Here is a 15,214-nt window from a genome sequence, read left to right on the forward strand (position 1 = left end):
CGTAACAGAAGAGAAGGAAAAGGGTCACTGCAATGTTCTTTCATTTTTCTCAACACGTCCAAGATGGCCTGTGGCTAGTTCTTCTTTACTGGAAAGAATTTTGTCTTGGTCACACTTTGAAGTACAAGGCAGTAATATTCCCCAAGAATAGGAATATGACAAGCTAATTAAACTAAGCTATATTGTACAAGTAGCTGTAGATCAGTGTCTGCTGAAGTAATCTTTCAACTAGCTCTTCTTATAAAGAACTTTGCAGTAATTTAACTCATTTAAATTATAAATATATTAAAAAATTAGTGCTATGTAAAAACCATTATAAAACATTTTCTTAGTTGGATACATTATCTTCTACATGACATTGAACCACTCAGCATCTCAAATGTATTTGAGTTTGGGAAGACAAGAGGATACAAAGGTTGCAAGATACTGTCAAACACTCACATGCACCACCATCCTCTGCTGGAAAAAAATCAGTCTTACTCATATGTTTGTAACCGATTAGCTTCTATTAGCAGTAGCTGACATAGAGCAAGGATGACATAAGCATCAGCTAATGTACATTCCCATTTAAGCTCTGCAGGCCTGTGGCTTAGAACAGAAGGTTGCTATTTCTATTGTCTGTTTAATGTAGCTGCGTAAACAGCATTTAAGATGTTTGCATATGCCCTGGACAGCTCTCTTTATTACCGTGTATTTGTACAGCACTAACACTCGAGGCCCTGCAGAGACTGGACTTTGCTGCTCTATATACACAGAGCTATAAAAGCCAAGATTTCAACTGCATGGTACCATATCTGTTCACTCCAAAGATTTGCAAAAACACCTTCTTAAAATAGCCACTGGCTTCTTATCAGTGTGAACCCATCGGAAAATCATACACATCCCCTTTGAGGACCCAAGCCTAAGAAGTTTTGAACAGCTAAAAGACACAAATGCAAAAATTACTCTCTCGCTCCAGCATTTCTAGGTCAAGCGTTGATTTTCTCAGGATAGGCAAAGCACCTTCAGGCCAGTTATCAGCTCCTCAGACTGTAGTGCTGTTGTGTCCCACACTAACGCGTTTTCAGGTGCCTGGGGCAAAACCTCTCCAGGAGGAGGTAAGCAGGAGAGCTGTGCATGAGGAGGACTTACACCTGCCTGGTAACAAATCGCCATTACATTGAGCAGTGAAGGGAGGGTAGGCCTTTCCACAGCAGTGTGTATGGAAACAGCTAGCTCCCCAACTCTACCCTAAAAGGGCAGCAGAACCTTTTACAGACTCTTTATCCCGACAGAACTCCCACCACTGCACATCACACCCACCCCGCCCGCCTCGACTGCCCTCCTCAGGCAGTGCATGGGGACACTCCCCGTCCCGCCCGCGAAGGAGCCTGTAGCAGGGCTTGTCGGGAGTTGTAGTCCACCGCCACCTGCCGCTCTGCGCAGCCGTCGGGCGCAGGACTACATTTCCCAGGGGGCGCTGCGAAAGACCCTCGGCGTCGAGAAAGCAAAATGGCTGCGGCTGTCCGGGGGTGCGGTGGGGTTTGGTGTCGGGTGTGGCAGCGTGGAGTTGGAGGTTCCGCCCCCCGCGGGCAGCGCGCTGTTGCCGGTAGCGCGAGAGGCGTGGCTGTACCGGCGGGGAAGCGAGGGTATGGTGTCGGGACGGCGCGGGAGAGGGGTCGGTGGAGGTGGCTCTCAGCCGGGGCATCCCGCTCTCCTCAGCGTGTAGCTGCAGGTGGTTTGGGGACGAGAGCAGGATGGCAGGACCTTCTCAGCACGCATTTATATTACGTTCCTCCTGCACGCCCGCCAGACAGTGTTTGTCTTAGCGGTAGTGCTGTGTTCCTTTGACATGTAGGAGCCAGACGCGACGCAAGCGAATTGGGAAGAGTTGACATTCATGTGTTTGGAGCATAATCAACATGCACCAATCTGCATAAGTATTTTTTGAAGGGTTATTCTGGTCCGAAGAAGCTTTCTCTTCCAGTGGAGAATTGTGAAACCTTGGCAGCATGCCTGGTAGAGCATTTTATTTCTCCCACAACTGGAAGTTAAGGCCTGTACAAGCTTTCATGTTCTCTGGTGAGACTCAGGTTTCTCTACGCAGCTCATCATTAATGAAGTTGTGTGGCAAGGGGCAGAAGTATGCTGCTGAGTCTTTAGAGACACAAATAAATCTAAACCTTGAGCAAGCAAGGCAAGGAACTCCAGGTTTCTCATGAGTGTTGTTGGTAGGACTCAAGGACTGATGCACAAATCTTTTATCAGAGTGTAAGCCAATATGCTGATTAAGCGAAAAATGTGATAAAACACTGTGATGTGATGGGGATGGATTTCTAAAGAATGCAGGAAACAATTAAATAAATTTGCCTCCAAAATTTAAAAAACAAACACACCCCACCCCACCCCCCAAATTGACTTGAGGCAATTTTATGAATAGTTGAAAACGCCAAAGGAAACACTATGTTTCAGTAAAAGAAAATACATAAACTCCTTAAAACATCTGAACCATAATCCTTTATGATAATATTTTTCTTCCTAAATCAGTGACATCAGTAGTTTGGTGTTTATGGGGATGTCCTCAGCTGTTGGAGGGCAGACAGAGAAGTAAAATCTTGGCAATGTATTATATTCACCTTTGAAGGGAACACTGTACTTGATGTATTTGTTTGATGTTTTTCAATAGCTTCCTTATCTCCTACAGCTATCTGGGTACTTGTACTGCTGAAGTAGTCTGCCATAGAAATGTGATTTCATCACTGAAATATTATTTGTGCCACTTCATTTGTACAAGGCCATATAATTACTTACAGAAACTGTCAGGCAATTCATACTGTGAAGGTGACCTTTTTCTCTTGTCCATATAAAGGTTATGGATGTGAGAACTGCAATTACTTTTCAGATGATATGGAGAAGCTTTATTCTGTGGAATATGTTCAGAGAACAGTAGCTCTCTAGCTGAAATGATGATTTCTCTATTACCAGATTACTAATGTTTATGCTAATATGCTACTAACACTGCTCCGGAGAGCCACCTTTCCTAGCATGCGATTAGCTGACAAAGAATACATAATTTACTATGCTACTGATTTTTGGAGGTTTATCAAACTACCAAAGAAGTAATACATATTTATGATGATTTTGTGATTTTCACGAGATACCAAATTAGGGTTCATCCAGCATGCAAGTTTGCATCATTAATTTCTCTTAAGATTTCTCATGTAAGGGAAAGTTAAAAGTTTCAGACCATTATGTTTCCTTTTTATGGCATTTTTTTCTGTATATAAGGAAGACGCTTTGCTGTACAGTTCCCTCTATATTGTCAGTCTCAGTTTCACAGTTCTCCAGTATTACAGCACAACTTCTGCCATTGCCATAAATTAGATGTATTTACAACATCATTTACATTTTTTACAATTACAATTTAATTTTTATTAAAAGAATAAATGAAAAGTTTTTAATTCTTGTATTTTTAGATGTTTGTGGTGTTTAATGTCCTTTTTATTTAAATTTTATTTCTCTTTCCTTTTCAGTCTTGCTCCATGGGTACCAGTTGTTGGTCTAGAAATTCATGCACAGATCAGTTCCAACTCAAAACTCTTCTCTGGATCCCAAGTCCAGTTTGCAGCACCTCCTAACTCTGTGGTATCTTTCTTTGATGCTTCTTTACCAGGAACTTTACCAGTAAGTTATGCTTCAACTTAATTTACAGTAGGATTGATGTCAGACAACTTCTGAGTATATTTCCAATATTTTGTTCTTCCCAAAAACTGACTATAGAACTACTTTTATGTATTTTTCTATTTCTGGTTGTTTGATAACATAAGATTCCTAGTACTGTTTCTTTTCAGATTACTCATTCCCTAGTTATCACTACAGATACTTGATATATGCTGCAAAGGAAAAAAAAACAAGGAGTGTCACTTCAAAATACTGAATGAATTGCGGTATTTCTCTGAGGCCAGAAATTTGCTTAGTATGCCATACAGGAAATTCCTTAAATATCAGCGATACTTAAAATCCTATGGGAGAAGAACATCTTAGATTTCAAAGTGCCCATTTGATGTTACTTTCCCATATGTTTGTTTATGTAGCTGTCATTTGCTATTTGGAATGTCTTGCTATGGAGGTACTTTGCTTCCTAAGTAGCAAGTCTGTGATTTAGGAAAGTGTCAACCATTCCTATTTCCAGAGCAAAACAATTATTAGCAAAACAAAATCTTATCTCCGTGAGACACTGTGGACTAATAATTTAGAATAGCTAGCTGACACTTAGCAATGAGATTTCTTAGTGACAACATAGTAAATTTTTGAAGTCACAGCTAAATTATAACTGTGATGGCTGTGGCAGTGCTGCTGTAGAATTTTCTGGGAATCTAACAAGTTTAATACTAAAATAATAGTTTTTAAAGTATAAGCTTTTACTATGCAGTGAAAATAAATATTGAATAGACTTAGCTTTGCCTCATTCAACAAGCATACAGAGACTATAACGTGGTCAAATTATTTAATGCAAAAGTGTTTCACTGAGAGTGGAGGTTTGAATTCCAGTTGCAGCTATATATTAACTCCTTAATGTACAGGAAGTTTTTCATCACCATAGTACAGCCTTAAATAATATTCTGGAATTGAGAATTAACTTATGGCTGGTTTTCTAAAGTCTTGATGTATGTATGACATATGATCTTTAAAAAGAGAAATTAGTTAAGATATTCATTCTGTGTTTGCAAAGTTTTGAAATCTAAGTGAAATTTTTACATGCTGGTAAAATTTGGGCTTCACTCTGGTCTCAGTAGCAATTTAGGGCTGAATTTCAGATGTAACTATGTGAAAATTTTCCAGAGGGAATGGGAATCTTATGCAATTGTTTGGTTTTAGAAGAGTCTAGTTGGACTTACACATGGAAAATGAGATTCTTTCATTTGTGGACAGGACTAGGTTAGGGAATCAATAGTCACAACATTTAAAAGGGTTTAAGATTTTGGTCTTAGATCTTGTACTTAATGTTCTGTTAATGCACAAAAATCCTTGTAAATTGCTTGTCTTCAGTCAAGTAGAAAAACTGTTCTTCATGGAACAAAAATGAGTATTGATAAAGAATTTCATTCTTATGTACATAACTATTTATCTGGGAGTACTTTTATTTGGCCTTTTCCTCTGTTAAACTGCTTTAAAAATGAGGCTTGGTATGACCTTTGTAAGAAAAGCCCAGCACATGTGGGCTTTGGTAGAGTATCTAACCGCATGTGAGAAGCAAAAAGTGGAATGGCTAGCTTAATAAGTAGTGATACTATGTTAGCTTCTCCCAGCTACTTTATTTTATACAAAGAGAAAAAAGATTTTTCTCACTGTAGCACTGGTGAAAATAGAATTGAAAGCAAATGTTACAAAATACATGTTCTAGCATGTTGGAATGTGATAAGAAATCCGTTCAATAATAATAATTTTATTTTCCCCTTGTTCTTGCTGCACAGGAGTGAATGTTAGAGACCAGTGTTTGTTCTGGAGTCAATCAGTTTCTCTTGTTTTCTTGAAATAACTGTATATATTTGTACACCACAATAGTATCTGAAATAGAATTGGATTTTGGTGGATTTTGAAAGATAGTAGTTTTAAAAAATTTTCAAGTATTTGTAAAAAAAACCCAGCCAAAAACAGTTTAACAAATCTTAAGATTATTGCCTGATAAGTCTCTTTAGGTGAATATTTGGCCTTTCTTTTTGACTCTTTTTTTTGAGAAATTAAAAAAAAATAGGAGCAAAATTTTAGTACAGTAGTTGTGCTGTCTATAGCAGCAAGTAACTACTGATATGAACAGAGAACTATAGGGACAGTTTTCACTGTCACAGGGACTTAAATTTACTGTGAGGCTATGAGATGGTTGTGACAGACAACCGTGCTAGAATTTGCTGACTCACAATGGGACCAGAAAGAATGATGCTAAAGGGAGCCATTGTGATTGCTATACATTTCTGGTTCATTAATGAGTGTGGGTGTGAGCCTTTGCGCAGGAGGGAGAAAACTAGATGAATTTATTTATCCCTTTCTTTCCTCTTTGTATTTTCTTCCAGTGCTGTAATACAGCTTATTTTATGCTTCTGCTGCAAGTAGGCCTTAGAAGGACCATCACACTGCCAGTGTCATGGCCATTTCACTATGTTTCTATTGTAATGTGTCTCTGAGAGACAGCTACAGGCAAAAATAGCTATGCAAGTGCACTGCTGTTTGGCATGAGACAGAAAAAAAATGTGGCAAAGCTTTGATTATGAAAATAGATTTTGAAGTAGCGAGACTCATCCTGTGCTGCTCTGCACACTTTTTTGTGGCCTTGTGATGGAGCCTCTCACCACTAGACCAGATAGCATCTTACTCAGGTTACTTTGGACTACAAACATTACAATTTGTGTAATGAAGTGTGCAAAGGCCTTGGGTTTTTTTTACCTGGTAAATGGACTTGGCAATGATCTTAGCTTGCTGTCTTCACGAGACCTGTTATAAAGGAAATTTTAGCCACACATGGTGAAACACAGTGCATTGTGCATGCAGATTTATCTAAAACTCTTTTGAGGATCCATAAAGGTGGTTGAATTCCCAGTCTCATTTATCCTCTTTGAAAATTCCTTGAATCTTTATAAAGGCTATAAAGATAATACTGGGCTCACAGAAGGAGAATCCGTGATTGTCTATTCTCATGATTGAGGTTAATTATAGCTCAGCCACAGAAATAAGATGGTAGATTTATTAGCTAAAGTCTGAAACCTTCTTGTCTGTGCTTAGTCTTTGTGGCTAATCACACCAAAAGATGCACGTTTTACGTTTGTCTCCTGCATGACTAAAGTGAAAGCCTCATCCTATTGTAGGCAATCCTTTGCAGGCAAGTGTACAAAGAAATAATCTGGGATTTACATAACCAAGGTTTAAATTAATAAGATTTGAATTGAATGTCATCCCTACAGTCTTAAGTATTTTGACAATTCTGATACCTTCTCATGCATTTGAATTTCATTCTCTTCACAGTGTGAATAGCGTCTGGTTTTTGGTTGTTTTGTTCTTTTGTTTTGTTTTTTAAGATAGAATTTTCGAAACACTTGGTAACGATCAGGCTGTTTCTAATGAGGAAAAGGTAAATAACTTCTGACCTCAGAAGAAACAGAGTAAGGTCTCTGGAACACTGCTGTAGAATACTATGAGATGCATGATTTTATATTAATACATAATTTTTTCCTGTTCCACTGGACATCCTTGAGGGCTTGTCAGCTAACTCATTGCAGCTGTCCTGTACTGAGGTTTTCATATCCTCTTGTTTTGAATTTCTTTGGTTTTCTGTCTGTAAATAGTGTAGGAGGAAGCATTTTGGTCCTACTGTATGTTCTCTCTGTGTAATGGTAATTGAGCAACCAGATATGCCTTTTCATGGAAGACAGCAGGGCTAGAACAGCTATTGGCTCTTGTGCCTTCTGGTATTGCACCGCTGGCAACTTGAGCTCCAAACTCTGGCTTCTCCAAAGTTGATGAATGTCACTCCAACACTGCACAGCAGCATAGAGCATGTGTATTGTGCTGTTGCCTTCACCACCTTGCAATGCTGTGCTGTTGAGATGGCTGCCCGGGAACATGACAAGGATAATAATATCCAGCTTTGGTGTGTAGAGTGCTTTAAAAGGTCCCTTTCTTATGTGGACATATCCATCCTTGGCAGTGGCAGATACCTGGTGTTTTTCCAGGTGTCTTGTGTGGTAGATTATCAGATTTCATGATTAATTTTAAATGTTATTAATATACAGAATTTACCTGATGCCTTTGCTTTTGAAGGCACTGAGAGGTTTGTATGAGGTTTTCCTGGATCTGTCTGTCAGCTATACAGCATTTAAGACCAGAATTTATACTTTACAGTTTGAAAGTAGATTTTTTTTATATATCTTATGTCTGTTATATCTGGTGATTGCAACAGCTGCTTTACTAACTTGTGATTTCAGTTTTGTTTTGACATTCCTGCTGGCATGCGTATGAATTTACTCTGTTCTTGTACTGCTTAAATTTGCAAAAAACCTGCTTCTTAACATGACTTTTGATAACTACATTTTCAATTGCACACACGTTTCTTAGGGAACTGGACAGTCTTCTTATCTTCATATGCATGTCTGTTTGGCTTCCGTTATATACATTTTCTTTTCTTTGAGGCTGTGTGATGCCTTGGTTGTTGCATCCATGAGCTCTCCTCTAAAAATAAATTAGTGGCAGTGCCCAAAGGAAAAAGTGAGTTCCTGATTATTTTAAGCCATTTACTTATGTCTGGGTTCACTTTAACTGCCTGTTACTTCTTTCAGTAAAACTGTAGTAATTGTATTTAGGGGTGAAAAAGGAGATACTTTGTTAGAAATCAGTGCTACCTTTCTGTTGCAGTCCTATTTTAACTGATAATATTCTGGTTTGCAACATACATTGTATCATCAGTGGTTAACAGGTTTTGTTGCTCACACAGTCCCAGCTTGTTGGACTTCCAGCCTCAGTAAGCCTCCAAAAAGCAAATTCCACATAATTCAGACCAAAAAAAAAAAAAAAAAGAAAGAAAAAGAAAACCACCAAAAAACAAACCTTACAGGAGGAAAGTAGGCTTTCAAACCATTTCTCTCTGAGAATGCCTTTGCAGTTCATAGATCCTACATTTCTGAGTGCTTGATGAATTGAAGCCTACCTGCATAATTTCAAGCTATTAATCAGGTCATCAATGCTGTTGTACTGGTCAGGAGAGGTCCTTGTAAGATGAGGGAGGTGACTTTCAGGGCTGTGTTATGGCACAGGTTGTTCCTCCTTGAATTTCTTTCTCATTCATAGGATCTTTCAGAGTCCCAGAGTTACCTCTGGAACTAGACCTTCACTGGGGTCTGAGAAGTGTTATACTTCCTCAGTTACTGCAGTTGCTCAGCTCCACTTTATTTCCTATTAACTGTAAATGCCATTTTTCTAGAGATGCCTCTGTTTTTGTGCTTTGATGTATTCGGTGACATTTGTTGCTCTTCTCTCAAGCTTTGAAGGAGTCCCCTGTAAGGTTTTCTCTTGCTTTTTGCTATGTGTTGTTTATTTGTGAGAAGTTCTGACACTCATTCTGGGTGTTTTAATCTTTTTGTCAAGGCTAACAGTTCCTGTAGGGCTTTGTCTCCTTAGCACCTCGGTAACTCCCTTTGTTGTTCTTGTTGGTTTTCCTGTTCATCCTTAACAGGTCCCTCTAGCTGATGTAAACTTGCCACCTAGAATGTCGTTGAGTTGATAAAACGTCTTGCTGTCACCTATTTTACTATATTCTTCAATGCAACAGCAATATTAGCAATGTATTTTCTCTTATCTCCTTTTGGTTTTGTTTTTATTGCTTTACCTTTTGCTCTAGCAGATATTTTTCTGCTTCTTAAAGGGGAGCAGGAGTTTGCAGTATCTCCTTTATTTCACACAGTTCTGTTACTGAAGTTACTGTGCCATTGTTGATACTTCTGGACAGCACAACCGTTACATGAAAACCATGTAGATCAGTGTCCTTTCTTTCTGGATTCAGTCTGAAATGGCTGCCAAAACACATACTATCTTATTTTTCCATAGTTTTTCTTAGTGGACTGAGAATTTCTTTACTTAAAATTTGAACCATGAGTGAATTTTCTGGCACAAATTTTTATTACTTCTGTTATCAATCACTGTATATGCTTTGGCATCCTTAATGTTTGATTGAATTCATTCCTCTTCATCAGGCACTGTAGTGATAGGACAAGGGGTAATGGGTTCAAACTAAAACAGGGGAAGTTCAGGTTGAATATAAGGAAGAAGTTCTTTACTGTGAGGCTGGTGAGGCACTGGAACAGGTTGCCCAGGGACGTTGTGAATGCTCCATCCCTGGCAGTGTTCAAGGCCAGGTTGGACAGAGCCTTGGGTGACATGGTTTAGTGTGAGGTGTCCCTGCCCATGGCAGGGGGGTTGGAACTTGATGATCTTGAGGTTCTTTCTAGCCCTAGCTATTCTATGATTCTAAGTATTTTCTGTCAGCTTGTAGAAAAACAGTCTGGTTCCAGGTGACTCCCTTTGTGGAAATCCAAGGTAGTGTATTGTATATATGTGTATGAAAACAGTGCTCTGTTAAGCAAAAGTTTATGTAACAATCATGGTTTTATCAATTTCTTGGCGTTTTAACTTAGTGAACTGAGATCTTGCTCCTTTGTTTTTCTTAACAATTGTTTTTCTTTGCAGAGTTTTTTCATTGAAAGGTATTTAGGGAAACATTGTCCAACAGTAATGACGGATAATTGTAGACTGAGTTTGTTTCCTTCATGATTAGCTGTCTTGTGTGTAATGTTGCATATCTGCCAGATTTATGTATTTTGTTTGAAACTTATCTTGATGCAATTAGGCTGTAATTGGTTCTTGGGGTAAAATGAATTTATTTCTTTGTCTGCTCTCTGATTATCAGCCACCTTAAATATGACTATATATGATTTTGTGAGGATTATGTAGCCTTCTGCAACTGGTGTTTCTTAGTTACGTATGTACATCATTTTGCCACTGCAACTGTTGTTTTCTGTACAGAAATTAGTTCTGCCAAGTTCAGCCAAATTAGCCTCAAAAAATTAGATTTGTAGGATTTTTTTGTGAATATATTAGCAGGCACATGAAGAGGCAATGGGCACTTGAGTCTCTCTACTGATCTCAGCTTTATTTGGACACTGCTATTCAGATACCTGGGACACTTCTTATACTCTATTTGAGATGTTTGGTGAATGGGAAGAAGTTGGGGGAATCATGGAGGAAAGAGTATTGAGGTTACTGCTTAAGTAAAGCGAACTAAAGCAACTGTTTATGGGAAACCAGTCTTTGTTGATTCTGCTGTTCCAGAACAACTTTGTTAAAAAGCAGGGAATTTTGACTTGCTTTCTTAATAGCTTTTTGCAAGACTTGTTGCATTATGTCTCCTGTTCTTTTCTGAATTAATATATTCTTGTCTCTATGTTTGATCGAGCACTTCTTGTTTACTCTTGATTTGTATGTTGTGCTCTCTTAAGAGATCTGGGTCAGTGATGGAAAGATGGCTGGCTCTCTGGGAAACAAATAATGGTGTTTCAGGAGATGGCAAATAGAGAGAATGAATGAGGGAGTCAGAGCAAGGGCTGGAAGATTTTAGTGTGTTTAGTGTAGGCTTTCAGAGACCCAAAGATTGCAAGAAGGAAGCGAGGGCACGTAGCCAAGACTTAGAAATCCAATCCGAAGTATTCTGTGATTTTGTGATTCTATGATAGAAAATGGTCAGTGTTTATCAAAGATGCACACTGGTACGTGGTCAGATTGTCAGAATTTGTTACAACTCAGAAAAGTTACAACTCAGGAAAGCACAGAGCTGGCCCTCACCAAGGCTACAAGCAAAGGCCCACCTGCAAGCGTCAAGAGGGCAGGAGTTGGTCTATAAACTCTATTTTGTTAAGTGCTCTGAATTTTCTCTATTTAGCAAGTTAAACAATCAAGATTATATTGAAGAAGACAGGTGTTGTTTAAAAACCTTTTAAAGCCTTTTTTTGTGGAGCTTAGTGTAGGAAAATAGGTCTGAGAAGGTCCACCTCAAAGCTCCAGTTGACTTTGGATTTGATCACATTCTGTAACTTAGGTTTTGGCCATTGCTTAGTCCCCTACCTCCAACAGTGAAGTGTTGTAACTGGATATTCTTGCATTTAACTTGTCCTGGGTCAGATGGCATTAGCAGTGGTTTAAATTTCAACGGGTGTAAGAGAGGGAGCATCCTTATGATAGGTGAAAAAAAAGCTGCGTGGCAGGCACAGAAAACTGCTGTTATCATGGAGGCCATGGGTGTTACAGAGATACTGAACTTTTTGATGGGAACAGCATAGAAACACAGCGTTTGGTTATGGATATCATGAGCTCTCACTATTGCATTGTTCTCTCTTCCCTATGGGTTCTCCTGCTTGGAACCAGTTCTGCATGCATGGTAGAAGTTTATTTGTTTTTAGCCACTGATGATGGGATCTGAGACAAGAGAACCAGTGGCTTGGGGCAATACCACTGGATTGGTGCTTTCCTATCACCCAAAAAACCAGGCTTTTTCCATGGAGATCATTGAGCACATTGCCCATGCAGTCTCAATGGCTTTTTCCTTTTGTGGCTTGGGTTTGGGTTTGGGTTTTTTTCTTGTGGGTTTTTTTGTTTGGTTGGTTTTTCTTACTCCCAAGGGTCAGCATTTCTTCCTACTGCTGCTGAATTTTCCTGGTCAACACTGACACTGGAAGATGCTTCTTCCAATTCTAAGTCTTGTGATATGAGCTCTCAGACTAGATCTTCAGCTTCAAAAGAGTGTGCCCTCTTAAAGTTTGAGTACACCTAAACTAACATGTTTGGGAACTGAGTACTTAAAATGTTAGAGTTGCCTGGTTTTAAGATCTGACTTGAATGAGTGTCCTGCATCACCGCAAGCCAACTCTGCCACCAGACAAGGTTAGGAATAGTCATATGTTTTGTATACCAGCATACATCTTTGGTACCAGACTGTAGAAAGATAAAGTTACAAAATATATTAAGGTATATTTAATGCCTTCTGAGCTCATCTTCCTTTGCTGCTTCAGCTTCTCAGTTGCCATTTTGTTCTATTTTCTTAAACTGGAATCTCTTTCTATTAATCTAAGATCTTAATTTAAAATGTCTGGTGCTTCTTTCCCTATTTTCTTAACCCCTTTCCTTAGGGATAAGAGCATAACACTCATGTTAGGGCAAGAAATATGCTGAGAAGTTGGGGCTGGACTGAAATGCAGAAGACACTGAGAAACTGGAACACTGAAGCTGGCCTTCTTTGGGACTTTCCGCTGCAGTTAAGAGACCTCACTTTCTGAAAGATGTGAGCTCTTTGCAGACCAAACAAATGATAAAGTCTTAGGTTGGCTTGTTCTTTTACATTTTTACTGTATGCTTAGAAGGATGGGAGTCTGATTGTACACCTATTGAAATAAATGGGTCATCGTGCGTAGCTACAAGGCAGTTACACCCTTCTCTCTGTGTGGGAAAATGCCAAGGAAGAACGCTGCATTGAAGTACTCATCTGCAGTGTCAGACTGAACAGTTACGATTACATTTGGATAGATGTAAGAGGAGTTTATTTTGAAGTTTAACTTATGATTGCACTTCAAAGAACCATATATTGGAACAAGTTGCTACTTTAACGCAGCAAGAATAGTAAGACTGAATAAATCCATTAGTGAAAGCAAATAAAAATGAGAGCAATATGAAATGGGAGTACTGGGAAATACGGTTAGATATATCTGTTGAGGTTTCTAAAGATTACTGCCTGGGCTACAGAGAGGTGGTTAAGTACATTGCACTGCTTCCTTCTTCCAGCTCTTATTTAGCATGAAAAGGAGCTAAAATTACATATTTCTTAGATAAACAATCCTGTAGTTAATCTGATTAATGCTGATTTCCTCATGATTATAATTAAGAATAAAGATCTTAAGATAGCCAATTAGTATGAAATCTACTTTATTATAAACGTGTGACCTAGAATCAAAAACTTTTAAAATTTCTGGGAAATTATTTTGATTTTAGTTTTTAGTACAAGGCATACTTTGTTCCATAAATAAGGGCTTCCTGGGTGCCATTGTTATGGCAAAGATTACTTTGTTGTTTTTGTTACTGTGCTGGTTTTGTTGTTTTGGTTTATTTTTTAAAAAAGGTAGCAAAAATGAACTTTTTCCAGGAGAGAAATCCAGATGTTTCTTCTTCCCCCCTGCTCAATTATCCTGTAGAGTACACATTAGCAAAAGAAAAAGCTGCATTCCTACTGTCTTTAAAATGTAGAAATGATCATTTACTGAATATAGGAACATATATCCTCACCTCAAAAGGGGGGCAGCTTTCTTTAATGTGTTAATATAAGAAGTAAACCTGCTGTTAAAATTTGCTTTTGGTGGGATTTTGTGTCATTGAAGTTACTGTGTGTAGTTTTGTATAGCTATTGAATAGTCTTGTATTTAAAATGAAGGTCTTGACTAAACTGACCTTGCAAATAAAGCTGATAAATTTTTAAAAGGAGTCTTTCCACTCGTGAACTAGATGTAAAGAATAGGTAGTATCAGAAAAAGAAACATCTTGGTTGGATTGTTCTTTCATTCATTTAGAGCTCAGTTACCATGGAGCTCTAGCAGGAGAGTGTAGTTACAATGGGAATGGTGCTGATGGTGTGATGCCATTGTTAATGTTTTTCGTGGATTTCCAATACAAACAATTTACATTGCCTGTTGTGATAGCTCTCTAGCATTTCCTTTGAATGCCTAGGATTGATGCTTCCATTTTAGAAGACCAGAAATATTCAAGAAGGCTTCATAGGCTCTTATGTTTTGTCCATAGCTGTTGCAGGAGCTACATAGCTTACTTTCAAGGCCAGCACTTTGCTAACATACCAGACTGGCAGCTTGTCAGTTCAAGCCAGTAATTTAAATCTTTGGTGCTAGTCAAAGCTGTCGACTTAATAACAGCTTACTGCATAAACAAGCTTGGAGGACTTATTCTAGGTCATTAGCATGGGAAGTTTCACATGCTGAATTGATGTTTATCACTGCACATTATTTGAAAAGCTAGGCTTATTTGAAGGAAAAGTAGTCGTTTGCTTAAACAGCTCTGCTTTATGCCCACAGCCTTGATCACTAAAATGGGTAGTAGAAGTTGCTTCAGAAGTGGAGCAATATTAAACAACTTTTGAGTTTGTTTTGTTTTTTGGGGGGGTCAAACGGCAGAGGAAGCAGGTTGGCATGGTAGACATCTCGTTATGCTATTGTGGGACAGATCTGCTTTGCAATGCCTTATGTCACCACAGAGGTGACAAAGAAGCACAGGAAGTAGTACTGCTGAATAATGCTGCGTATACAGTGATTTGGCTAGTAAGACCCAGTACACTAGGGACACATACCCATTAGTCATCTAAATGATTAGTAATACTACAATACTACATAGAAAATAATCAATGCTTCACATTTTTATGCCACTTTTTTCCCAGAGGCACTCAAATGGTTCAGCAGCCGTAGTGCAAAAGCTTCTCCACTGGTATAAGCCATACATGTGTGGGAATTATTTCCTTCATCTCAAAACAGTAGTATCCCTTAGGGCCATGCATAAGATACACTCTGCCTTGCTTGAAGCAAAAATCGAAGAGCAAGTGGTCAAGGGCAGTAGCTGTAGTGTAATCATTAACTAAACTCCATCTGTG

At 38.7% G+C, this 15,214-nt stretch overlaps 1 protein-coding gene across 1 annotated transcript in view; it reads left to right on the plus strand.

Annotated features, from left to right (window-relative positions):
- Window positions 1-1,466: 1,466 nt before the first annotated feature.
- Window positions 1,467-15,214, plus strand: part of GATB (glutamyl-tRNA amidotransferase subunit B) — a 42,860-nt gene continuing 29,112 nt past the window's right edge. The window contains exons 1-2 of the mRNA XM_061374338.1: window positions 1,467-1,628; window positions 3,513-3,663. Coding sequence (XP_061230322.1) covers window positions 1,492-1,628; window positions 3,513-3,663 — 288 coding nt within the window. The 5' untranslated portion in view covers window positions 1,467-1,491. The remainder of the gene's footprint in view (window positions 1,629-3,512; window positions 3,664-15,214) is intronic.

Source organism: Neopsephotus bourkii, unplaced genomic scaffold (genome assembly GCF_033783945.1).
Source record: "Neopsephotus bourkii isolate Nb327-2 ecotype Australia unplaced genomic scaffold, CSIRO-AGI_Nbou_v1 NB_168, whole genome shotgun sequence".
Classification (NCBI taxonomy): Eukaryota; Metazoa; Chordata; class Aves; order Psittaciformes; family Psittacidae; genus Neopsephotus; species Neopsephotus bourkii.